Here is a 25,924-nt window from a genome sequence, read left to right on the forward strand (position 1 = left end):
TGCTTGGCACCAGCTTGGCTGCAGAAGTTGCCGGAAGGAGGGGCACAAGGCGCCATCCAACAGTCTTAGGGACTAGACTCCAGATTTGTGTAGGGTTTATTCGATGGCCTTTTCTTCTCCCAAAGATATCCCTCAAGGCAGCAGAGGTTTAGGATCAGAGCTTTCCTTCTCCTAGATGGGCTCCCTTCCCAGGTGGATGAGCCCTAATAATAATAAGCAGCTACCTTTTAAGGAGAGACATCACCTTGCCAACAAAGGTCCGTATAGTTAAAGCTATGGTTTTCCTAGTAGTGATGTATGGAAGTGAGAGCTGGACCATAAAGAAGGCTGTTCGCCGAAGAATTGATGCTTTTGAATTATGGTGCTGGAGGAGACTCTTGAGAGACCCATGGACTGCAAGAAGATCAAACCTATCCATTCTGAAGGAAATCAGCCCTGAGTGCTCACTGGAAGGACAGATCCTGAAGCTGAGGCTCCAATACTTTGGCCACCTCATGAGAAGAGAAGACTCCCTGGAAAAGACCCTGATGTTGGGAAAGATGGAGGGCACAAGGAGAAGGGGACGACAGAGGATGAGATGGTGGGACAGTGTTCTCAAAGCTACCAGCATGAGTTTGACCAAACTGCGGGAGGCAGTGGAAGACAGGAGTGCCTGGCATGCTCTGGTCCATGGGGTGACGAAGAGTCGGACACGACTAAACAACTAAACAACAACAACACCACCTTTTAAGGCCATTGTTCTGTCTTCATCCAATTTGTCTACACTGCCCTTTAGTGGTCCTCAGGGATTTTAGACAGGGGATGGTTCCATCCCTACCTGGCAATGCCAGGAATTGAACCTGCAAACTTCTATGGGGAAAACAGATGCTCTACCACTGAGATATACAGTCATACCTCGGGTTACAGACGCTTCAGGTTGTGCGTTTTCGGGTTATGGACGCACTGAAACCCGGAAGTACCGGAACAGGTTACTTCCAGGTTTCGGCGCTCGCGCATGCACAGAAAAACTAAATCCCTGCCGGCCGGGGAGGAGGGAGGCTCCAACTCTGTTGCTTGGCTGCGTTGCTCACCCAATAAGGAGTCTAAGAACGACTGGGGGGTGGAGCTTGTGCCGATCAAATTGGCTGAGTTGCCTGGGGGCTCGCCTTTGCTCAGCGCTTCCCAGCGGAGAGGTGACGGTGGTTTTCCTTGCTGCATCCCCTTTGCCAGGTTGCTGTGCTGTGGGAACCACCACTTGAGGCTTTGTTTGGCTGCTGGCTGGGCTTTCTGCCTTTGGCTCGGAGGGGCTCAGAAGTTGAACATACCTGTGCTCTGAAAATCCCTTATTTGGGCTGCTGATCCCTTATTTTTGAGGCTGCTGGTCCCTTATTTTCAAATCATAGTTGACAGCTATGATCCACTGTAGCCCTTCCCCAACCTAAAGGACCCTTCTAGCAGCAGTGTGTGCTAGAGATGGGCATAGGTTCAGTGGTTGGGGCACTAGACTTGCATGCAGGTGGTGCCTGGTTCAAACCACAGCATCTCCAGCTATGGCCAGGGGTCTTCACTGTCTGAAATCCTGGTGCTGCCAGCCAGTGTATGCAACACTGCGCTGGATGGACCAGTGGTCTGACTCAGTATGAGCCCCTTTCCGATGTTTCGAGGTTAATTTCCCCAGCCATCGTTTCCATCCATGAATTTTCACAGGTGCCCCCATCTCTTAACGAAGATATCCTGGTGCTTCTGTCCTCCTCCCCACCGAGCCAGTGTGGTGTAGTGGTTAAGAGCGGTAGTCTCGTAATTTGGTGAACCGGGTTCGCTTCCCCGCTCCTCCACATGCAGCTGCTGGGTGACCTTGGGCCAGTCACACTTCTCTGAAGTCTCTCAGCCCCACTCACCTCACAGAGTGTTTGTTGTGGGGGAGGAAGGGAAAGGAGATTGTTGGCCGCTTTGAGACTCCTGAAGGGGAGTGAAAGGCGGGATATCAAATCCAAACTCCTCTTCTTCTTCTTCTTCTTCTTCTTCTTCTTCTTCTTCTTCTTCTTTTTCTTCTTATTGCTGTTTTTCAGAATAGGCTAAAACGGCTTTAAATGAATGAACAGGGACTGGGCTGCCGGAGAACTGTGACAGCTAAGGGCATCTGTGACGGCTGCTTCGGGGACGGCCGCAGCAGGGGACTTTTCCAGTCCGGAAAATCTCAGCACAAACATGTTTCTGGCAAAGGCAGCTAAGCTGGCCCCACTGCAACTTCTGCCCCGCTGGGAAAGGAGGAAGCGAAGCGCTCAGAGCAGCAGCCACTTCTCCTCCCTGGAGGAAAGAAAACGAGCCAAAAGCAGCAGGTATAGAAGCTAGCAGGAAGATGGTGCTCCCCCTTCTGACCTGAACTCACAGCATCCAATGTCTTAGGACCGTATGGTCACCAGCTTCTCAATAATTTTTTATAAAAGGTCATCAATTCCCCTTTCTAAAAAAAAAAAAACAGATTATTGTCAACCTGACAACTGCCATCTGTTCCCGTGGGCCTCTTTCTTACTGTTACGACTTCCAACTGATTCTTTTCTTCCTCGGCTACTCTTCCACGTTTTTGCAAACGTGATCCTCTGCAGTGTTAAAGTCCATAGTGCTTGAACGGGATTAAATAGATTGCTAGGATAGCTCAGTTGGTAGAGCATGCAACCCTTAATCTCAGGGTTGTGAGTTCGAGACACACTTTGCGCAAAAGTTCACTGCATTGCAGGGGGTTGAAGGAGATGACGATTGTGGTCCCTTCCAACTCTACAATTCTACGATTCTAATATTATTTATTGGATTGCTCACATTGGTTAATGATCCATTGCCATGTTCGCCGAACAATCTCCAATCACATACTTCATTCTATCATTCAATATTAAAAGGTAAAGGTAAAGGGACCCCTGACTGTTAGGTCCAGTCGCAGACGACTCTGGGGTTGCATGCTCATCTCGCTCTATAGGCTGAGGGAGCCAGCGTTTCGGGTCATGTGGCCAGCATGACTAAGCAGTCTCTGGCGAACCAGAGCAGTGCACGGAAACGCCGTTTACCTTCCCGCCGGAGCAGTACCTATTTATCTACTTGCACTTTGACGTGCTTTCAAACTGCTAGGTGGGCAGGAGCAGGGACTGAGCAACGGGAGCTCACCCCGTTGCAGGGATTCGAACCGCTGACCTTCTGATCGGCAAGCCCTAGGCTCTGTGGTTTAGACCACAGCACCACCCACTAATACCCTATATTACTCTATTCCCAAAATGTCTAAACGTGGCCACTGCTGTTCCAGCCAGCCAGCCATGCCCCCTTCTGCCATACTCCAGTCCACCTCCAAAGTTTTTTGTTCCCTCCCCATTAACAGTCAGGCCTGATCCAACAGGCTCTTATGTTCTTAATCAAAGTCCACTAAAGTTGGAGGCTGCATCAAGTTAAGAAGATCTTCCCGTCTCCTGAAGAGATTATCCTTTGTTATTGCGCAAAGCTACTATCCTACTTAGGAGCTGGAGAAACTACTGGTGGGGAAAATAAGACACACATTTTGTGGGGAAACCACTGGTCTTCAGAAGCTGCTAAAAAAATGCTCCTCTCAACTTTTGAACTGTGGTTTAATTTTAAAAGACAGTTTGGGCCAACATGAGATGTGTACATTTCTTGCTCAAGAGAATGTTAATCAGGGACGCCATTGTTCTCCAAGTAAATCGTCTCCCCCCCCCTTTTTTTTTAAGTGCATGTAACTTGCATAGTAACAGCAGATATTCTCTGAGGCTCTTTATGTGGCCAAAACTGCATCATCCACACACTAGAAGGAGGCATCAACAGATATGATATACAAAAACTAAAATTAGGGGGGCGGAAACTTGGATATGTGCAAAGCATACAGATATGAACTTCAGGCCTTTTTGTGGTTGGGATTCAGTGTTGCAGAGGCAGGCAGACTTGAGGCTTGTGGAATTCGCTTTATTTTATTTTTTTATTAGACACTCAAGATTCACCAAATGGAAGTCAGATGCCAAAGACAGGCACTTGGAATTAATGAATTCCTAACCGAGGAATTCATTTCAAATGCCAAAACTGAACAGAGCTCACTCCAAAGTTCCCTGCCATTTTTTCAATTTGCTGTTGTCATTTTGTAGTTGCCATTACTAAGCAATGGTGGGTCAGAAATCAGCACTGATCTACAGTGGTACCCCGGGTTACATATAGAATCATACAATCATAGAGTTGGAAGAGACCACAAGGGCCATCGAGTCCAACCCCCTGCCAAGCAGGAAACACCATCAGAGCACTCCTGACATATGGTTGTCAAGCCTCTGCTTAAAGACCTCCAAAGAAGGAGACTCCACCACACTCCTTGGCAGCAAATTCCACTGTCGAACAGCTCTTACTGTCAGGAAGTTCTTCCTAATGTTTAGGTGGAATCTTCTTTCTTGTAGTTTGGATCCATTGCTCCGTGTCCGCTTCTCTGGAGCAGCAGAAAACAACCTTTCTCCCTCCTCTATGTGACATCCTTTTATATATTTGAACATGGCTATCATATCACCCCTTAACCTCCTCTTCTCCAGGCTAAACATGCCCAGCTCCCTTAGCCGTTCCTCATAAGGAATCGTTTCCAGGCCTTTGACCATTTTGGTTGCCCTCCTCTGGACACGTTCCAGTTTGTCAGTGTCCTTCTTGAACTGTGGTGCCCAGAACTGGACACAGTACTCCAGGTGAGGTCTGACCAGAGCAGAATACAGTGGCACTATTACTTCCCTTGATCTAGATGCTATACTCCTATTGATGCAGCCCAGAATTGCATTGGCTTTTTTAGCTGCCGCGTCACACTGTTGGCTCATGTCAAGTTTGTGGTCCACCAAGACTCCTAGATCCTTTTCACATGTACTGCTCTCAAGCCAGGTGTCACCCATCTTGTAATTGTGCCTCTCATTTTTTTTGCCGAAGTGCAATACTTTACATTTCTCCCTGTTAAAATTCATCTTGTTTGTTTTTGCCCAGTTCTCTAATCTGTCAAGGTCGTTTTGAAGTGTGATCCTGTCCTCTGGGGTGTTAGCCACCCCTCCCAGTTTGGTGTCATCTGCAAATTTGATCAGGATGCCCTTGAATTCCTATGCTTCAGGTTACATACGCTTCAGGTTACATACGCTTAAGGTTACAGACTCCGCTAACCCAGAAATAGTACCTCGGGTTAAGAACTTTGCTTCAGGGTGAGAACAGAAATCGCGCTCCGGCGGCACGGCGGCAGCAGGAGGCCCCATTAGCTAAAGTGGTGCTTCAGGTTAAGAACAGTTTCAGGTTAAGAACAGACCTCCGGAACAAATTAAGTAATTAATCCGAGGTACCACTGTATTCCAATCAGGTTTTGTCCCTAACCAAGCCTGTGAGCACAAGCCCTTCTCTCCAGGAACTGGCATTCAAAAGCAATACTGCCTCCAGCCTTGTGTGTAGAACATAGCAATCACAGCTAGTGGTCATCAATAGCCCTCTCCTCCTTGAATTTGTCCAATCCTCTTTTAAAGCCACCCAAGCTGCAGCCACCACTGCTTCCTGAGGCAGAGAGTTCCACAGTTTAACAATGTGCTTCGTAATTAAGTGCTTTCTTTCATCTGCCCTGAATCTTGTACGCATGACCTTCCATCTTAGAAAAAAAGTGCGAATACCTATCCAGATAGTTGACAATGTTGGGGTTCTTGTTTTCCCTCATGACGAGAATTTCATTAATTATCAGCTCCTTCTTGGGCTGTTGCTGCAAGTTCATCTGCTTAATTGCAACCTGAAATGAGGGCGGGGAACAGGGAAGAGGAATAATTACAATTAAGTCTCTAGTCGTCTGAAGCTGGGTCTAATTTAAGTTTCCAACTCTTGTGTCCTTTGTCACAATTCTGAATTGGAGCGAATCGGGGAGCAGGGGTCGAGAAGAGAGGCTCAAAATCAAAGCCAGAACATCTCTCATTTAGTGAAACGGCTCCAGTATCCCCATAACACTTACCTCCTGTCCTGTAGCTACATCGATCGCCGTGTAAACTGTCCCTGAAGCTCTGAAAGGAAGGACAACCCGTTAAGGCATGCTTTTATTGTAAATGTTCAATAAATAAATGTTCATAAATGCACAAAGTAAAACACACGTACTCAAGTATATAAATCCCACATCTCAAATTGTACAGGAAAGCAATCCTGAAGCCATCTTGATTCTTCATGACCCCAAATATTTCCTCTGCGGAAGGAAATATTTGGAGAAACCTTTCCCATTATTTCTTTTCACTTACAAATCATACAAATCCTGTCTTAAGGGCATATTTTCTGTATGAATAAGGTACGGCCTGTGTGACCTACTTACCGTCTCAAAAGAATGGCCAGGCAACCCAGGTAATGCAATCGTTAAAACATTATCAGGTCATCTTGACGGACAGGAGAGAAGCTGCCTCTTTCTGTGATGTATGAATGGTGCTTTTTGGGTGGCCTTTAGCTAAGGGGTTGGGCAACTCCTAAAATCATTAAATGTTCCTGTGCACTTTGTTCTTTGTCCTCACCTCCTTGCAAGGGGTGTGTGTGTCTCTGCTGCAACCTAAAAATAAAGATCGCCCTTTCTTCCACTGGATCCTGCCTCCATACATTATTCTCTGACCGATCGTGGACTTTTTGTTGTTGTTTAGTCGTGTCCGACTCTTCGTGACCCCCTGGACCAGAGCACGACAAACACTCCTGTCTTCCACTGCCTCCTGGAGTTTGGTCAAACTCATGCTGGTAGCTTCGAGAACACTGTCCAACCATCTCGTCCTCTGTCGTCCCCTTCTCCTTGTGCCCTCCATCTTTCCCAACATCAGGGTCTTTTCCAGGGAGTCTTCTCTTCTCATGAGGTGGCCAAAGTATCGGAGCCTCAGCTTCAGGATCTGTCCTTCCAGTGAGCACTCAGGGTTGATTTCCTTAAGAATGGAGAGGTTTGATCTTCTTGCAGTCCATGGGACTCTCAAGAGTCTCCTCTAGCACCAGAATTCAAAAGCACCAATTCTTCGGCAATCAGCCTTCTTTATGGTCCAGCTCTCACTTCCATACATCACTACTGGGAAAACCATAGCTTTAACTATACGGACCTTTGTTGGCAAGGTGATGTCTCTGCTTTTTAAGATGCTGTCTTGGTTTGTCATTGCTTTTCTCCCAAGAAGCAGGCGTCTTTTAATTTCGTCACTGCTGTCACCATCTGCACTGATCATGGAGCCCAAGAAAGTAAAATCTCTCACTGCCTCCATTTCTTCCCCTTCTATTTGCCAGGAGGTGATGGGACCAGTGGCCATGATCTTAGTTTTTTTGATGTTGAGCTTCAAACCGTATTTTGTGCACTCCTCTTTCACCCTCATTAAGAAGTTCTTTAATTCCCCCTCACTTTCTGCCATCAAAGTTGTGTCATCTGCATATCTGAGGTTGTTGATATTTCTTCCAGCAATCTTAATTCCAGCTTGGGGGGCTCAGAATCCCTTGAGGAGATGGGCAGCAAAAGCCAACTCCAAATCTTTCTACAACAGCATTAACACACTAAATGATCAATAACACACTAGACTATGGGTGATATCCAACTTTAGGCAACTTCAGAACAGACCCATAGAAATCCATGGACCTAATGGGTCTACACTGTGACCAACATTTAGTTGTGTATCACCCCGTGAGCTGTCACACAATAATCTGCGTTGCAGGGCACTGCCGTGACTGCAAAATGACATTGCTGCTCTAAGAATACCAGGGAAGCTAGTTAAATAACCAGTCACCCCCGGTAACAGGAACATAGGAAGCTGCCTTATACAGAATCAGACCATTGCTCCATCTACCTTAGCACTAAACAGCACCTAGACAGCATCTTAAAAAGCAGAGACATCACCTTGCCAACAAAGGTCCGTATAGTTAAAGCTATGGTTTTCCCAGTAGTGATGTATGGAAGTGAGAGCTGGACCATAAAGAAGGCTGATCGCCAGAGAATTGATGCTTTTGAATTATGGTGCTGGAGGAGACTCTTGAGAGTCCCATGGACTGCAAGAAGATCAAATTGATCCATTCTCAATGAAATCAGCCCAGAGTGCTCACTGGAAGGACAGATCCTGAAGCTGAGGCTCCAATACTTTGGCCACCTCTTGAGAAGAGAAGACTCCCTGGAAAAGACCCTGATGTTGGGAAAGATGGAGGGCACAAGGAGAAGGGGACAACAGAGGACGAGATGGTTGGGCAGTGTTCTCGAAGCTACCAGCATGAGTTTGACCAAACTGTGGGAGGCAGTGGAAGACAGGAGTGCCTGGCGTGCTCTGGTCCATGGGGTCACGAAGAGTCGGACACGACTAAACAACTAAACAACAACACCTTAGCTCTGTCTGAACGGACTGGCACTGGCTCTCTAAGGTTGCAAGCAGGGAATGATCCTATCTGGAGATGCTATTGGGGTTTGTACCGGGGATTTTCTACGCATAAAGCAGATATTCTGCAACTACGTTATAGGCCTTCAGGGGAAGTTAGCCTGTTGCAAGCCAGACTCAGCTAAAAACAACCACAGATAGAGGAGAGTTTGGAAAAAGAATAACTCAAGTTAAGTGGCCTGCAAGTAACTTAGGTAAACAAAAACTTGATAGTCAGTAGGAGGAAGCCAAGGTTAGTCATTCCAGCAGAGCTTCAGAATTCTTGGGTTTTTCACTGAGGCTTTGTTTCCCTTTGGCGGCATCACTGCACAGCAAGACCCAATTGGTTGTATGGCGCCGTGACATCATTCTGCTCTCACGACCATCGCTAATTGGTTGGGATCATGCTGGGAGGGAAAGTTAGCAGCCTCAGAATAGACCATAGAGAAGGTGAACACAATAGCTGTTAGAGTCAAGAGCGTTTGTGCGCGCACACACACACAAAAGGAATATTGTGCGCACCTTTTCATCCTCACTGTTTTAGAGGCAACCATTCAGCTAATTTTAACATGCTTAAGCTTGACTTTCTCTGAACTGCTCTCTGCAAACGCTTGCCAGCTCATTTCACATGACATCAAGGCAAACGCTCACCTCGGCTGAAGATTTTCACAGCTCGGACTGTGAGTCAACCTCTTCCCCAAGCCCCCATAGGTTTCGTTTGTGGGTGACTGGGTCAGCCCCCGCACTAAACAGGCGTGGCGCAGAGGCCTCGCCACGCGGAGACTGACTTCCACGACGCGGCACGGCTTCTGATTGGCTGCAGGAAGCTCCTGCAGCCAATCAGAAGCTGCGGACACCTCTGGGCACCGCCTCTTCCTTCCCACTAAGGTGGCTAAGCGGGAGGAAGCGGCTGAGGGGGAAGGAAGTGGCATAGGCAGGGGGGCCTTTCGGGAGAGGGGGTGCTTTCGGAAGGGGGTGGGTCCAGCCCCCCACAAGGTCTGAAGGACAGTGGACCGGCCCCCTCCTAAAAAAGTTTGCTGACCCCTGCTCTAAACTAATGTTCAAAATATGGGCTCATCTTATACACAGATAATATCTCCCCCCATTTTCTTAAATCGGAGTCCCCAAAAAATAGGGGGTATCTTATACATGGGGGCATCTTATAGATGGAAAAGTACGGTATTTGCTTTGGTTTCTTTAAAACTGCTGTTTTCTACTGGAAGATGTGTGTGGATTTGAGTCAATCAAATCAGCTATGACTGCTTTTTCACAGCTCAGCAGCTGGAGAGTGTGAGACTCTTAATCTCAGGGTCGTGGGTTCGAAACCTACATTGGGGGGAAAGATTCCTGCATTGCAGGGGGTTGGACTGGATGACCTTCGGGGTCCCTTCCAGAGCTACAATCCTATGATTTTATAGAACTGTAGAGTCATCTCGTCACACCAATCAAACTGGGAAACAGCCCAGGGATTTTTAAATTTTAATAAGTCACAATTGTGTTCAGGCGTTCAGTCACACACCTGAGAGCACAGATAATTGGAATTCAGTAATACGCCATCACAACTGGTCACTATGCTCTAGCAAAGTATAAAAGGCATTTTGAGAAATTCCAGATCCATGCTCATTTCATGCTGAAGGCAGAAGAGGTGAAGGAAGCCGGAGACCATATACTAACCCTTGCCCGATCTTCTCAAAACTTGTATATTTCTTCTTGGGGTCACCCACACTCACAATACCTCCTTCAAAAACAAAAAAGGGAAAAGAAAAATTAGGATAAAATGAAAGAGCTTTGGAAGGCCGCTCAGCTCTCCTGAACAAACAAATTTAAAAGCAAACATGACAGAATCTGAGCTGATCAAAGCTCCTTGCAAGACCTCAGACCCCTGGGAATGCAATTAGCTTTGCTAAGCAGATAAACTAAGGACACGTTCACCTGGTGCCATCTCTGTTACCTCTTAGGCACTGGGCAAAACCATTCCTGTTGTCTTGTGATTTAAAGTTCCCTGGTATTCAGGAATATTGCTTTAGCTGTCAGCTGATACATTAATCAATGTGGCGTTGCTGCTTTCATCCTTTATATGAGCTGCCTTCAGGGTGCCTCCATCAAATTGTCAGGAGCTCGTCCTACACTCGAGTAGGACCCTGGCAGAGACAAATGCCAGACTGGCATGTTCCCTCCCTCCTGGTCGGGAGCTTCAAAAGCTTCTTCTGCCTGAACATCACAGCGACCGATGCCAACAGACATCGGCACACTTAGGGATCCGCAAAGTCTTCGCAGTTTTGTAACAGACCTCAGCAACTCAGCATTTTGGCTAATCTACTTTATTTACATATAAACACACATGGAGCACTGCAACATGGCTCCCTCTCTCTCTAGCATCAGACAGCAAAGAGAAAGAACGAAGGACAATAGTCCAACTTCACAGAACACAGTAAAACAAACATCCTGTCTCCATCACTTCCCACTCTGTGGAGTCAAAACATAAACCGTCATGTGATAGACAACAATCCCATGACTGCAATCATGGAGCAGGAATTCTAACACAAATATGCATTATATACAGGGTATAAAAGTTCTATATGAGTCCCGGGCTGATTCCAATCCACTACAACTAAGACATATGAACAGAAATTATAAGATATGTCTCATAGACGGGAGAGGTGGCCCCTGCGACTCTACAATTCTGCGATACCGAGCAAGTCCTCTGTCGGCTGTTTTTGGAAGGGAATGCTCTAAAGGTTGTTGATTTCCACTGCAAACCCTAGGCTTCGTCAAAGTCTGTAAATACAGTCAGGGCCGTCTTTAGCAAATGTGGCGCCGGGGTGCAAATATCCCCCCAGAGCCCCCAAATTACCACAGATGGGGGGGCGGCGAAGCTGCGCACTGCCAGCCATTGGGGGGCGCAACTCTCCCCCATGCCGCTGCAGGAGAGCAATCACCACAGAGGCTTGGGAGGGAAGCTGCACGCCTGCCAGTCATATGGTTGGCGGGGCGTAGCTGCCGGGCACGCAGGGAAAGGGGAGGCTGCTGCAAAACCGTGCCGCTCCCCCACTCGCCCCTGAGAGGCCGGCGCTCTGGCGTGATGCACTACTACGCCCTATGGGAAAGACGGGTCTGAATACAGTGGTGCCTTGGTTCTCAAATGCCTTGGTACTCAAACAACTTGGAACCCAAACACTGAAAACCCGGAAGTAAGTGTTCCGGTTGCGAACTTTTTCCGGAAGCCGAACGTGCTCCGTTTTGAGTGTTACGCTTCCACTTTGAGTGCCGCACTTCCAATTTGAGTGTTACGCTGAGGTCTGTCTGTTTTTGCTATTTATTTTGCGTTTTTCCGGATCTTTTTTATTTTTGTGACTGTGACTATGTGGAACCCAGTTCAGCTACTGATTGATTGATTGATTGATTGATTGTGTGACCGCAGTACATTGTTTACTGCTTTCATTTTATGGATCAATGGTCTCGTTCGATAATGAAATTCATGTTAAAGGTAAAGGGGGCCCTTGACCATTAGGTCCAGTCATGGCTGACTCTGGGGTTGCGGCGCTCATCTCGCTTTATTGGCTGAGGGAGCCAGCGTTTGTCCACAGACAGCTTCCGGGTCATGTGGCCAGCAGGACTAAGCCGCTTCTGGCGAACCAGAGCAGCGCACAGAAACGCCGTTTACCTTCCCACCGGAGCGGTGCCTATTTATCTACTTGCACTTTGACGTGCTTTCAAACTGCTAGGTTGGCAGGAGCAGGGACAGAGCAACGGGAGCTCACCCCGTCGCGGGGATTCAAACCGCCGACCTTCTGATCGGCAAGTCCTAGGCTCTGTGGTTTAACCCACAGCACCACCCGCTTAAAATTCATGTTAAGTTGCTGTTTTAGGGGTCTTTTTTAAAAGTCTGGAACGGATTAATCCGTTTTGCATTACTTTCTATGGGAAAGTGCACCTTGGTTATGGAACACTTTGGTTTTGGAATGGACTTCTGGAACCAATTAAGTTTGAGAATCAAGGCACCACTGTACTTCGCTCTTGCGCATGGGCGTGAATGCATTTTGGTGTCTTAAGGAACAGCGCTCACCGTCCAGACATCTGAAACAGAGGGAATGCCACGTGGAGGACAGGTGTACCAGCAGGCTAAACAGAATGAGCAGGTTGGGCCATAGCATGCTTTCCAAAATATATAGTGGGGTGTGGGTCAGAGGACAGGCAGCAATGAGAAGGCTGTTGCATTCGCACACGACCAGAATGCTTTCTCGAAGCGTCTGGTTTGCCACTTTTGGAAAACACGATGGCTTTGTTCCCATCCAACAGGGCCGCTCTTGCATTCGAAATGTTTTTGCATTCCCCAGCAAGGGTAGAATACAGCCTCACACGTCCCAGGGTTTTGAAAGGAGCTTCTAGGGTAGCTCTGACATTCACACCTAACACAGAAACACACAGAGAGAGAGCATCTTTCCTCCTTTGAAGAAGCAGAACCCACCAGCTGACACCACTGTGAGAGGATTCAGGAAGCTGGGGTTTTTTGAAGAATGAAAACATCTCTTCGGTGTCGTGAAAGTGCTAAATTTTGCACAAGGTGGAGCCTGGGGAGTGTGTGTGTGTGTGTGTGTGTGTGTGACAGAGATAGAGAGAGAAGAGTGCCGTTGTGAAGTGGCGACAACCTCACAGTGTGAGGTGACCTGAAAAATATCCATTTCCCTGAGGTCCCATTCGAAAAACCCAGCAGTGAGAAGACATACTTAATTTCTCCAAGATTTCCTCGTCTGTCATTTTGGGTTTCTTTTTCTGCTTCTCCGTACTCCTCGCCAACGTGTCTGGAGGGGTCGTGCTGTTTTCGGAAGGCGATGGGATCGGAGAGGTGGCCACGTCTCGGGTCGGGGCTGGAGGAAGGGGTTCGATCACCGACCGGGTGTATATCTGCGGGGAGGGGGGGGTAGAATATATATGTAAATAAAGGTAAAGGGACCCCTGACCATTAGGTCCAGTCGTGGCCGACTCTGGGGTTGCAGTGCTCATCTCGCTTTACTGGCTGAGGGAGCCAGCATACAGCTTCCGGGTCATGTGGCCAGCAGGACTAAGCCGCTTCTGGCGAACCAGAGCAGCGCACGGAAACGCGATTTACCTTCCCGCCAGAGTGGTACCTATTTATCTACTTGCACTTTGACGTGCTTTTGAACTGCTAGGTTGGCGGGAGCACCCCGCCGTGGGGATTCGAACCGCCGACCTTCTGATCAGCAAGCCCTAGGCTCTGTGGTTTAACCCACAGCGCCACCCGTGTCCCATATATGTGAATAGTTCTGAGGTAAATCAAACACTACCAACGGCTAAAAAGGAGGTTCTTGCTTAGTCCCAAACTTCCTGAGATTCACCACTGCAGTACACATTGCTGCAGCCCTGTGAAATGTGACTCCAAAACTGGTGGCCAAAACTGCAAATCCAGTGGGTGGTTGTTTAAAAGAGTTGGCCAAAAAAGGCATGGCCAAATTTGGCCCTCTAGCTGTTTTGGGACTACAATTCCCATCATCCCTGACCACTGGTCCTGTTAGCTAGGGATGATGGGAGTTGTAGTCCCAAAACAGCTGGAGGGCCAAGTTTGGCCATGCCTGGCCTAATAGGTCTGCAAAAACGGCTGCAAAAAATCTGTGTGGGAAAGGAGATTAACACAGATTTTGGGATCTGCTGGGAAGAGCCTCTAGGCTATTGAAAATTGCTTGATTAGCAAGGAGGTGTGGTTAGGAGTGACATCTAGGCGATGACTACTTTAAAGGGAGATTCGCACTGAAAACAACAATGAATTTACAAGCTGCAGTTGCAATTCAGCTGGCTGAGAACGTGAATGCCTGGCTTCCTAAAATGGAGCCTCTCTCTAGGCCCAAACTGAACCTCCCTTCTCACGCTACCAGAGCAAAAGCTGAGATTTTTTTCTAAAGGAGACTTTCTTAACAACATGCTAAAAATGTTGTGATACTGTGAGAGCACAGAATAAAGAACTGAGTGCAAAATCCCAGCTCCGTTCTGAGAAAGAAAAATACAAGCTTTTTATGGTTCGGGAGAGATGCTTAAAGCATCTGTAGAATCAGAGAGTCAGCTGAACGATGCCTCCCTTTGTTGAGGGAAGGTTTCAATGCCCTGCCTTAAAATGCAAAAGTAACACATATTTGCTCTTTATACACAGGTCACAGAACTCAGCGGTGACTTAGGACAGGCGTATGTTGTTCTGAATCTGGGGAAATGATAGTCCGGACTGTTGCTTTCATACCCTGCTAGCGAAAGTGTCTAGAGCAGCCTTTCTCAACCTGTGGGTCCCCAGATGTTGTTGGACTACAACTCCCATCATCCCTAGCTAGCAAGGCCAGAGCTCAGGGATGATGGGAGTTGTAGTCCAACAACATCTGGGGACCCACAGGTTGAGCACCGCTGGTCTAGAGTTTCTCAAAATTGGGTTTCCGGCTGTTGGACTACAACTCCCATCATCCCTAGCTAGCAGGACCAGTGGTCAGGGACGATGGGAACTGTAGTCCAAAAACAGCTGGAGACCCAAGTTTGAGGCATCTGGCTATCCAGCGACTGAATAACATAATTCTGCACTTTTAAGCAGTGAAGCAGGGCCTCAGGGATGGTGTTGGGCAGAGTTCAAATCCCTACTCATAATTTATCTAATAATAATTTTTTATTATCATGGTTACGTTCATGCAATGGATAGGGGCCTGCCCTTCACCCAGACAACATTATACTTGCGGGGCAGAAGACACCCGAATCAATTCTCCGAAGGTGCAATGCTTTACTCAAGAGGGAGCTCAGACGCTTTGAGACTTCTACTTACGGACTTCGTGTGCTCGGGTCGGGGAGCGATGACTGGGGGAGGGGCAGCATCATCTTCATCATCTTCGTCCTCCGACACAGGGGGGACGGCGGGGGTCTCAGATACCGCCTTCACATTCTGCACGGAAAGGAGAGGTGCTTAGGAGGCAGGGAAACGAAACCACAGCAAGCTCTCAATTCACGCGCACTTAACTTGTGCGCCTTGAGTTTCACACGCTTGGCAAAACAAATTTAAGAATATTATAAAAGTGACGGGCATCTGGAGGGAAAAGGCTTTGGCAATCCCACCCGCCGTTGAACCTAATGTGTTTGGATTAGACGCAATTTTCGCTGCAGGCATGATCCCCGGAACCTACGCGTAAGTTGTGGGTTTAGTGTATCTGGATGGGAATGTATAGCAGGCCATGAGTTGAAGAAAATGTTTAAATTAACATTTGTAAATAAAACCCCAGAAGCATTTTTGTTAGGAATTGTAGGGAAAGACCTGCCAAGGAAAATCAAGAACATATTTATGTATGCGACAACAGTCTTAATAGCACAAGAATGGAAGAATGAAGAAACCCCGACAAAAGAACAGTGGCAAGAGAAATTCATGGACTATGCGGAACTGGCAAAATTGACGTACAAACTGTGTGATAAGGACAACTGCTTTGCCAAGGAAAGCCAAACTTTCCTCCTAATCTGTTTTTCTCCTGCTGGCAAATTCAGCCGGCCTGTTTTCTTTCTTCCTCATAAAAAGAAGACACTTTAAAAAAAAAGAAAGGAGGTGGGGGGAGACTGCGGATCTTGAAGGAAGTAATGTTTAGAATCATAGAATTGGAAGGGAACACGAGGGTCATCTAGTCCAACCCCCTGCAATGCAGGAATCTTTCGCCCAACGTGGAATTCGAACCCACAACCCTGAGATTAAGAGAACTGGGATCTACCGACGATGTCACAAAAGCTAATGTATTTCAGGTCAATTTACTAGATCGTGGGTAGGGGACGTTCCTGAGCCCGAGAGCCACATTCTCTATTGGGAAGCCTTTCGGGGGCCGCGTGCCAATGGTGGGCGGGGCCAGAGGGAAAACATGGGCGGGACCATGGATGTCATTTCATACAGCTGGCTGCATTCCAGGCCGGCAGAAGTCAGAGATTCACAGAGGCAAGTAAGCAAGCCGGAAGCATTATCAGCATAGTTGACAAGAGAACAGGATGGTCCATTGAAAGGGGTCTGGGTTCGAGAGGCGGCGCATTGTGCTGCACAGCTGCAGTTTGCCCACCCACACGTAGATGGTAGGAAAGTACAGTGCTAATGTTGCAGATTTGCATCCTATAAGGTAAAAAGGTAAAGGACCCCTGGATAGTGAAGTCCAGCCAAACATGACTATGGAGTTGTGGCGCTCATCTCGCTTTCAGGCCGAGGGAGCCGGTGTTTGTCCGCAGACAGCTTTCCCGGTCATGTGGCCAGCAGGACTAAACCACTTCTGGCGCAACGGGACACCGTGACAGAAACCAGAGCTCACGGAAACGCCGTTTACCTTCCTGCCACAGTGGTACCTATTTATCTACTGGAACTGGTGTGCTTTTGAACTGCTAGGTTGGCAGGAGCTGGGATAGAGAATTGCCAATCTTCTGATCAGCAAGCCCAAGAGGCTCAGTGGTTTAGACCACAGTGTCACCCGCGTCCCTATCCCATCCTATCCTATCCTATCAGTTGGTCAAAGCTCAAGGTGCCTTGGTGGAATGCAACACAGAAATCTTTCAGGTAACTCATATGAATCTAAGCATGGGTGATTCAAGAATTATCTTAAAAGAGGCCGTCACCTAGAATGGACTGAGCAAAGAAGATACTCACGCTTAATATTTTGGTGGCAGCAAAGGTGGTCTTGGAAAAAAGGGACAGTATCTGTGTCTTCTATAAAGAATCACAGAACTGTGGATTGGGAAGGGATCCAAGGGTCATCTAGTCCAACCCCCCAGCAGTGCAGGAATTTCGACTAAAGCAACCATGACAGATGGCCACCCAACCTCTGCTTAAAAACCTCCAAGGAAGGAGAGTCCACAACATCCCAAGGGAGTCCGTTCCACAAGGAATGACTTTTGGCAGCTCGTGAAACTGCATGTATGGATAAGGGTATAAATTGGGCATATTAAAGAAAGAGAAATGCTTTTGAATTATGGTGCTGGAGGAGACTCTTGAGAGTCCCATGGACTGCAAGAAGATCAAATCGATCCATTCTGAAGGAAATCAGCCCTAAGTGAGTGCTCACTGGAAGGACAGATCCTGAAGCTGAGGCTCCAATACTTTGGCCACCTCATGAGGAGAGAAGACTCCCTGGAAAAGACCCTGATGTTGGGAAAGATGGAGGGCACAAGGAGAAGGGGACGCCAGAGGACAAGATGGTTGGACAGTGTTCTCGAAGCTACCAGCATGAGTTTGACCAAACTGCGGGAGGCAGTGGAGGACAGGAGTGCCTGGCGTGCTCTGGTCCATGGGGACACGACTAAACGACTAAACAACAACAACAAAGAAAGAGACACGTCGGCCAATTAAAATATTCAAAGAAAAGGCAACCATTTGCAATGTTTTGTAATCAGATCCGTGCTTCCAAAAGGCTGAACCTTCCCATAACTTCAGGTGGTTATTATAATTTATAAACAGCCATTTATTTTTAAAATGGAAGTGCGGGGGGCGAGGGGAGGGAAGAGACTGTTTGCCACTGCTGAGCTTGAGAGCGAAGCAATTTCCCCCAGACTCGCTCTTTAGAAAAACCACCAGACGACATCAAAGGCAGTTCATTGGCACAGCAACGTGCTCTTGCCATGCTAACGAAGGACACTTTGGCCGACGGCCCACGCCAACTGCTTTGATTGCTCTGGTTATCAAAATGCTCGCTGGGCACTTTCTCGCTCGCTCTCCCCGGACTTCTTTTGTTCGGGAAGCGCTGCTGTCTCACCTGCTGGGTAATAAGAACGCCACATGCCTTTTGTACCTGACAAATAAAACACATCCCAGTAGTGATGTATGGAAGTGAGAGCTGGGCCATAAAGAAGGCTGATCACCGAAGAATTAATGCTTTTGTATTATGGTGCTGAAGGAGACTCTTGAGAGTCCCATGGACTGCAAGAAGATCCAACCGATCCATTCTGAAGGAAATCAGCCCTGAGTGCTCACTGGAAGGACAGATCCTGAAGCTGAGGCTCCAATACTTTGGCCACCTCAGGAGAAGAGAAGACTCCCTGGAAAAGACCCTGATGTTGGGAAAGATGGAGGGCACAAGGAGAAGGGGGCGACAGAGGACGAGATGGTTGGACAGTGTTCTCGAAGCTACCAGCATGAGTTTGACCAAACTGCGGGAGGCAGTGGAAGACAGGAGTGCCTGGCGTGCTCTGGTCCAGGGGGTCACGAAGAGTCGGACACGACTAAACGACTAAACAATAATAAAACACTTATTCTTTTAGATGGGCCAGGTGGAAAGAGGGCACCTCCACTGAAGTCTTGAAAAGAGTTTGGAAGGTGGCAGAAAGTGCCTGGGCAAATTCTCGCTCCCGCCTGCTTCTGGAGAAAACTGGTGGGCAATCACTCATTTCTGGAACACTTGGGGAAGACAGGGAGAAGTTAAAACTTCCCTCAGTCCCTGATAAACCCACATTTTTAAGGAGGGCTTTGATCCTATATCTCTGCTGCCTTGCAGGATATTGTAGAATCGTGGAATTGTAGAGTCGGAAGGGACCCTGAGGTTCATCTAGTCCAGGGGTCAGCAAACATTTTCAGCAGGGGGCCAGTCCACCGTCCCTCAGACCTTGTGGGGGGCCGGACTATATTTTTTTGGGGGGGGGGGAAATGAATGAATTCCTATGCCCCACAAATAACTCAGAGATGCATTTTAAATAAAGGGACACATTCTAGTCATGTAAAAACACGCTGATTCCTGGCCCGTCCGTGGGATGGATTGAGATTGGGCGATTGGGCCGGATTGGGCCAGATCCAGCCCCCGGGCCTTAGTTTGCCTACCCATGATCTAGACCAACCTCCTGCAGTGCGGGAATCGCAACTAAATCACTCGTGACAGATGGCCAGCCAACCTCTGCTTAAAAAGCTCCGCGGAAGGAGAGTCCACAACAATATCTTTGGCAGAAGAAAAATGAGCACGATCTCTCCAAAGTGAGAAAGCCACATGAATGTGTAGGTGTTAAATACAGATGTCTAGTTTTATTCGTTCTTTGGAAGAGATGGTTTTAATGCAATTACATCATGCCTACTATTTTTCCTGTGCTTATTTTCGATTTCAACTCGAGTGTGTGTGTGTGTGTGTGTGTGTGTGTGTGTGTGGTTTTTTTCCTTTCTTCCGGCAAGAACAGAACAACCACCACAGTAGCAAAACTAGATCACCTTCCCAATTTGCAAAACAGTTTTTCCAGTCCTGCCAGTTCTCCCTGACTTCAGATTCATTTCACTTCCCTTCTGTCCTTAGGCCTCACCTGAACTTTTTAAAAGGGAAAGCAAACCTCTTGAGCTGCTGTCATTCACAGAGGCTGAAAACAGGCCAAAATTCCACAGGTGAAGCGTGCCCCTGCCTGGAAGCACAGTGCCAGCGAATATTTATATACCTGTGGAGTTTCAGGCTGCCGTCCAGCTACTGGAGGCACTAACACTTATTAAGAAATAAGGAAGGCCTTGTTGGATCAGTCCAAAGGCCCAGTTAGACCAGCATCCTTCTCTCACGATGGCCACAAGTAGGACCTGGACACAACAACACTCTCCCCCATTTGTTGTACAGGTGAGATTCAGGTTTCAAGTCCCCACTGAGCAATGAATAAAAGAAGCGGTCCTTATAGCAGCTCGGTCTAAGGATTCACCAGCGCGAAATGTTTAAAGCAGTATCTCAGCGCTGTAAACATTCATGGCTTGCCCCCTTCCAAAAGCATCCTGGGAACCGAAGTTTGTTAAGGGTGCTGAAAGTCCTTCGCGGACCCCCTACTCCTCTCGCAGCGCTACAATTCAGCTGCATATTCCTGCATTGCTTGGGGTTGGGCTAGATGAGCCTGAAGATCCCTTCCCACTCTACAAGTCTATGATTCTCAATTAAATTAATAATTTAATTAATTAAGGGAGCTGGGCATGTTTAGCCTGGAGAAGAGGAGGTTAAGGGGTGATATGGTAGCCATGTTCAAAGATATAAAAGGATGTCACATAGAGGAGGGAGAAAGGTTGTTTTCTGCTGCTCCAGAGAAGCGGACACGGAGCAGTGGATCCAAACTACAAGAAAGAAGATTCCACCTAAACATTAGGAAGAACTTCCTGACAGTAAGAGCTGTTCGACTGTGGAATTTGCTGCCAAGGAGTGTGGTGGAGTCTCCTTCTTTGGAGGTCTTTAAGCAGAGGCTTGACAACCATATGTCAGGAGTGCTCTGATGGTGTTTCCTGCTTGGCAGGGGGTTGGACTCGATGGCCCTTGTGGTCTCTTCCAACTCTATGACTCTATGATGATGATATACTAGGACCCTCGTACCTACGGGACCGCCTCTCCCGGTATGCCCTACGGAGGACCTTAAGGTCCATAAATAGCAACACCCTAGGGGTCCCGGACCCTAAGGAAGCCAGATTAGCCTCAACCAGAGCCAGGGCCTTTTCAACACTGGCTCCGATCTGGTGGAACGCTCTGTCTCATGAGACCAGGGCCCTGCGGGATCTGATTTCTTTCCGCAGGGCCTGTGAGACAGAGTTGTTCCACTTGGCCTTTGGCTTAGAATCAGTTTGATTCCCTCCCCCTCTTTCCTTTTTCCTTTCTCCTCCTGTGATGAGGCTGAATTTTAATGTTGTATTTAATCTTGTTTTTTAAGTTGTATTTCAATTAACTTGTTTTTATTATTGGTTGTTAGCCGCCCTGAGCCTGGTCTTGGCTGGGGAGGGCGGGGTATAAATAAAATTATTTATTATTATTATTATTATTATTAATAATAATAATAATAATAATAATAATACCCCACCCATCCAGCTTGGTTTCCCCAGCCATTCTGGGGCGGCTTACAACACATTAAAAATTGTAAAACATCAGATATTTTTTTAAAAAATCCGATATAGGGCTGACTTCAGATTTCTTCTAAAAGCCAGGTGGTTGTTTATTTCCTTGACATCGGATGGAAGGGAGTTCCACAGAGTGGTTTAACCTAAGGTTACCAGATTTTTTTCCAATGAATCCGGGGACACTTTTCAACTTCCTAGTAAATAGATGGATTTTGTCAGGGGACTGATTTGTAAATCCGGGAAACGGGGACGTCCAGTAACCTGAGTTTAACTATCAAATCCTTCCTCCCCAGGAACTCTGGGAATTGTAGCTATGCGTGGGGGAAAGAGGACGTCCTTGCAACACTCTGCACCCATAACAAACTACAGTTCCCAGGATTCTTTTGGGGGGTGCCACGACTGGTATGAGACTGCTTTAAATGTGCAGAGCAGACAGTGGCAATCATCTACTCCAGTTTTCCAAGTTCTAAGCAGACACCTTTCCCAGGAACTGCTGTGTGTGGAAATGACAGAGATTCAACTTCAGGCCTTCTGCATTCAGAACGCCTGTTCCTGCTTAAGCCTGTCTCGTTCGCCTGAGCCCCTTAGCCTGTCTCTTAGCCAATAATAATAATAATAATAATAATAATAATAATAATAATTTATTATTTATACCCCACCCATCTGGCTGAGTTTCCCCAGCCACTCTGGGCTGCTCCCAATCAAATGTTAAAAACAATACAGCATTAAATATTAAAAACTTCCCTAAACAGGGCTGCCTTCAGATGTCTTTTAAAGATAGGATAGCTGCTTATTTCCTTCACATCTGATGGGAGGGTGTTCCACAGGGCGGGTGCCATCACCGAGAAGGCCCTCTGTCTGGTTCCCTGTAACCTCACTTCTCGCAATGAGGGAACCGCCAAAAGGCCCTCGGTGCTGGATCTCAGTGTCCGGGCTGAACGATGGGGGTGGAGACGCTCCTTCAGGTATACAGGACCGAGGCCGTTTAGGGCTTTAAAGGTCAACACCAACACCTTGAACTGTGCCCGGAAACGTACTGGGAGCCAATGCAGATCTCTCAGGACCGGTGTTATGTGGTCCCGGCGGCCGCTCCCAGTCACCAGTCTAGCTGCCGCATTCTGGATTAACTGCAGTTTCCGGGTCACCTTCAAAGGTAGCCCCACGTAGAGTGCATTGCAGTAGTCCAAGCAGCAGATAACTAGAGCATGCACCACTCTGGCAAGACACTCTGCGGGCAGGTCGGGTCTTAGCCTGCGTACCAGGTGGAGCTGGTAGACAGCCGCCCTGGACACAGAATTAACCCATGCCTCCATGGACAGCTGTGAGTCCAAAATGACTCCCAGGCTGCGCACCTGGTCCTTCAGAGGCACAGTCACCCCATTCAGGACCAGGGAATCCTCCACACCTGCCCGCCCCCTGTCCCCCCAAAACAGCACTTCTGTCTTGTCAGGATTCAACCTCAATCTGTTAGCCGCCATCCATCCTCCAACTGCCTCCAGTGAGCATAAGTGAGCAAACTGGCCGAAATCGAAGGTGGGTATACTATGGCCACCATTGGGGTAGCACAGAAAAGGTATCTTAAAGGAGATTACCCATTTACTTGCACATCTGCCACGGTGGGATGGGAGAGGTGGAGGCTGGGAAACGAAGATGTGATGCAGGGATGGGGAGCCTATTTCTCTCCAGCTCCTCTCAGGCCCCAAAGCCCACCAGCCCCAGACATGATGGGAGCCACAACCCGAGTGCCACAGGCCCCCATCCCTGATGCAACACCACCTATCACAATGCTCTCTTTATGCCAGTGACATCGGAGGGGCCTAACCACACACAAACTGGGAAGCAGGGCAACAGATAATAGAAAACCCCAAACACCGTATTTTTCGCTCTATAACACACACCTAGTTTTCAGGGAAGGAAAACAAGAAATAAGAAGCCTCCTGAGCAAAGAGGGAGCGCTCCTCCCTCTTCGCTCAGGAGGCTTTTTGGGGCTATCCCCCACAAGCAAAAGCAAGCCCCCTTGCAACGCTCTGCTCCTTTAAAGGGAGTGCGGCTGTTGGGGGCTTTTCTGGGAGGTGGGGGAAGGGACAGAGCCACGTGCTCTGTCCCTTCCCCCACCTCCCGCAAAAGCCAGGGATAGCTGTGCAAAGCCTCCGCAGGGCAGCGGGATGAAGGCTCCCCACTGCCCTGCGGAGGCTCCGCGCAACTAAGCCAGAAGCTATAACAGCGAGAGGGAGCGTTGTGCAGCGCTCCCTCTCGCTGTTCTGGCTTCTGGGCTAGCCCACGAAGCCTGCATTCACTCCATAAGACGCACACACATTTCCCCTTACTTTTTAGGAAGGGGAAAGTGTGTCTTATAGAGCGAAAAATACGGTACCTATCACCCCCTTCCCTTCCCTTCAGAACAGGACATAAAGTCTTCTCACACATTCCGCTGAAAGCCATCAAGTATTTGGAGATGGCGTTTATAAGTGGTCCATGTTTCACAAGCATACAGTAAGATTGGTAGTACAATAGCTTTGTAAACAAGCATTTTGCTTTCCCTGCGAATGTCGCGGTAATCAAACACTCTGCACTTCAACAGGAGAAAATTGAAAGATTCCATCAATGGTGTCTGCAAAAAATTCTACATATCACTTGGGAAGACAGGCAAACCAATGCCAGTGTACTAGAAGAAGCAAAGATCACCCGTGTTGAAGCAATGATTCTTCAACATCGACTTCGTTGGACTGGTCATGTTGTTCAGATGCCTGATTTTCATCTTCCTAAGCAACTGCTCTATTCCAAACTTAAAAATGGAAAGTGTGATGCTGGTGGTCAACAAAAGAGGTTTAAAGGCTGTCTCAAGGCAAATCTATAAAAAAATGAAGTATAAACACCGATAACTGGGAAACACTGGCCTGTGAGCGCTCCAGTTGGAGAGCAGCCTTTACCAAAGGTGTCATGGACTTTGAAGACATTCAGACTCAGGATGAAAGGGAGAAACAAGCTAACAGGAAGGCACGCTTGGCAAATCCACACCGTTCTCAACTCCTGCCCAGAAACCTGTGTCCCCACTGTGGAAGGATGTGTGGATCCAGAATTGGCCTCCACAGTCACTCATGGACTCACTGTTAAGACCGTGTTCATGGAAGACAATCTTACTCGGCTACGAGAAATCGCCAAAGAAGAAGAAAATTTGGTGTAGTGATGGGGGTAATGGGGAACCTGTGACTCCCCAGATGTTGCCATGCTATCTGAGGCACATGCAAACTGGAGTCCCTCAATATTGAAAGCGTCACACGGGTTCTGCATTCCAAGTGATGACGATAGGGCTTGGCAGCGCCCAACAACCAACAGATTATCAGGTGCTTAGGAACCGCTGAGCAAGGTGGTTTTGCAGACCCCAGATTCCCCACCCCTGAGTTAGGGACATATCAGCCTCCTGGTTTTAGCGCTGACTCTGCCTGCGATTGCAGCCTTCAATATAGCTACAAGACTGAAATTAGACTTACCAGCGTGTTGGAGGAGTTATAGTCTTCTGCAGATTTATCTGGAAGGGGACAGAAAAACAGAACATCTTTCAGATTCCCTACACATGAAATCAAATTAAAACCAAAGGCAATCCAGAACAAACCACTGAAGACCAATTCTCTAAAATCACCAACAGAAAAGGCAAAGAGACGAAATTTGCAGAGCCATTCGTTTCAGAACAACCTTTCCTCCATAAGAACTTTGTAACCAAGAGCTAGTGCTGGAGTTTGCTTTCTTCCTCCTCCCTCCCAATCCCTTTTCCTTTTGTGCTGTTTCTTTTCCAATTTAAAGCCGAAGGCATCTTAGAATTGACCACTGCAAACTGATCTGGCTGAAGAGTGGGGTAAAAATACTTTAAATTAATAAGGGTTACACACTTTTAGTCCCCCGTCCAAGACTTCTCAGGATGAGAGGCTTAAACGTCACATTAAAGGAAAAGGTAAAGGGACCCCTGACCATTAGGTCCAGTTGTGGCCGACTCTGGGGTTGCGGCACTCATCTCGCTTTATTGGCCGAGGGAGCCGGCGTACAGCTTCCGGGTCGTGTGGCCAGCATGACTAAGCCGCTTCTGGCGAACCAGAGCAGCACACAGAAACGCCGTTTACCTTCCCACTGGAGCGGTACCTATTTATCTACTTGCACTTTGACGTGCTTTCAAACTGCTAGGTTGGCAGGAGCAGGGACCGAGCAACAGGAGCTCATCCCGTCGCGGGGATTCGAACCGCCGACCTTCTGATCAGCAAGTCCTAGGCTCTGTGGTTTAACCCACAGCGCCACCGGTGTCCCTAAACGTCACACTGAGGAAGGGCTAAAACAGACCTGCTTCAACCACCAAGAAGAGAGCACCTACCATCTCATTTTTAATCACTTAAAATGTTCAGAAACCAAAGCGTGGCTTCTGATTGGCTGCAGGAAGCCCCATTGGACGTTCAGCTTGCAAAAGAATGTTCGAAAACCGGAACACTCACTTCCATGTTGTGTTCTTTCGGAAGCCGAAATGTCCGAGAACTGGGCTGTTTGAAAACCAAGGTATGACTGTACTGTTGAATTTACCTTAATCCTCCTAACACACACATATAAATATAAATAACACCACCAGAACATCCCCCAGGTCGGTTTGTAGGCAGGATATGTGCAAATTCTCTTGGCGTCTCAAAAAACAACAACAAATACCTCACAGGCAAGCCAAGTAAAAGCTGACCAAGCGCATCTGACTACCTGTGCAAGGAAGGTGAAATAT

The 25,924-nt window shown here is 47.8% G+C and overlaps 1 protein-coding gene across 2 annotated transcripts in view; it reads right to left on the bottom strand.

The window, feature by feature from the left end:
* Window positions 1-25,924, bottom strand: part of PAK1 (p21 (RAC1) activated kinase 1) — a 109,747-nt gene that overhangs the window by 12,055 nt on the left and 71,768 nt on the right. For both annotated transcript variants that reach the window (XM_081002169.1, XM_081002168.1), the window contains 6 exons: window positions 24,666-24,703; window positions 15,166-15,282; window positions 13,082-13,259; window positions 10,029-10,092; window positions 5,969-6,017; window positions 5,640-5,752 (listed from right to left, as the gene is read on the bottom strand). In XM_081002169.1, coding sequence (XP_080858295.1) covers window positions 5,640-5,752; window positions 5,969-6,017; window positions 10,029-10,092; window positions 13,082-13,259; window positions 15,166-15,282; window positions 24,666-24,703 — 559 coding nt within the window. The remainder of the gene's footprint in view (window positions 1-5,639; window positions 5,753-5,968; window positions 6,018-10,028; window positions 10,093-13,081; window positions 13,260-15,165; window positions 15,283-24,665; window positions 24,704-25,924) is intronic.

Source organism: Podarcis pityusensis, assembly GCF_964106645.2.
Source record: "Podarcis pityusensis genome assembly, chromosome: 4".
Taxonomy (NCBI): Eukaryota; Metazoa; Chordata; class Lepidosauria; order Squamata; family Lacertidae; genus Podarcis; species Podarcis pityusensis.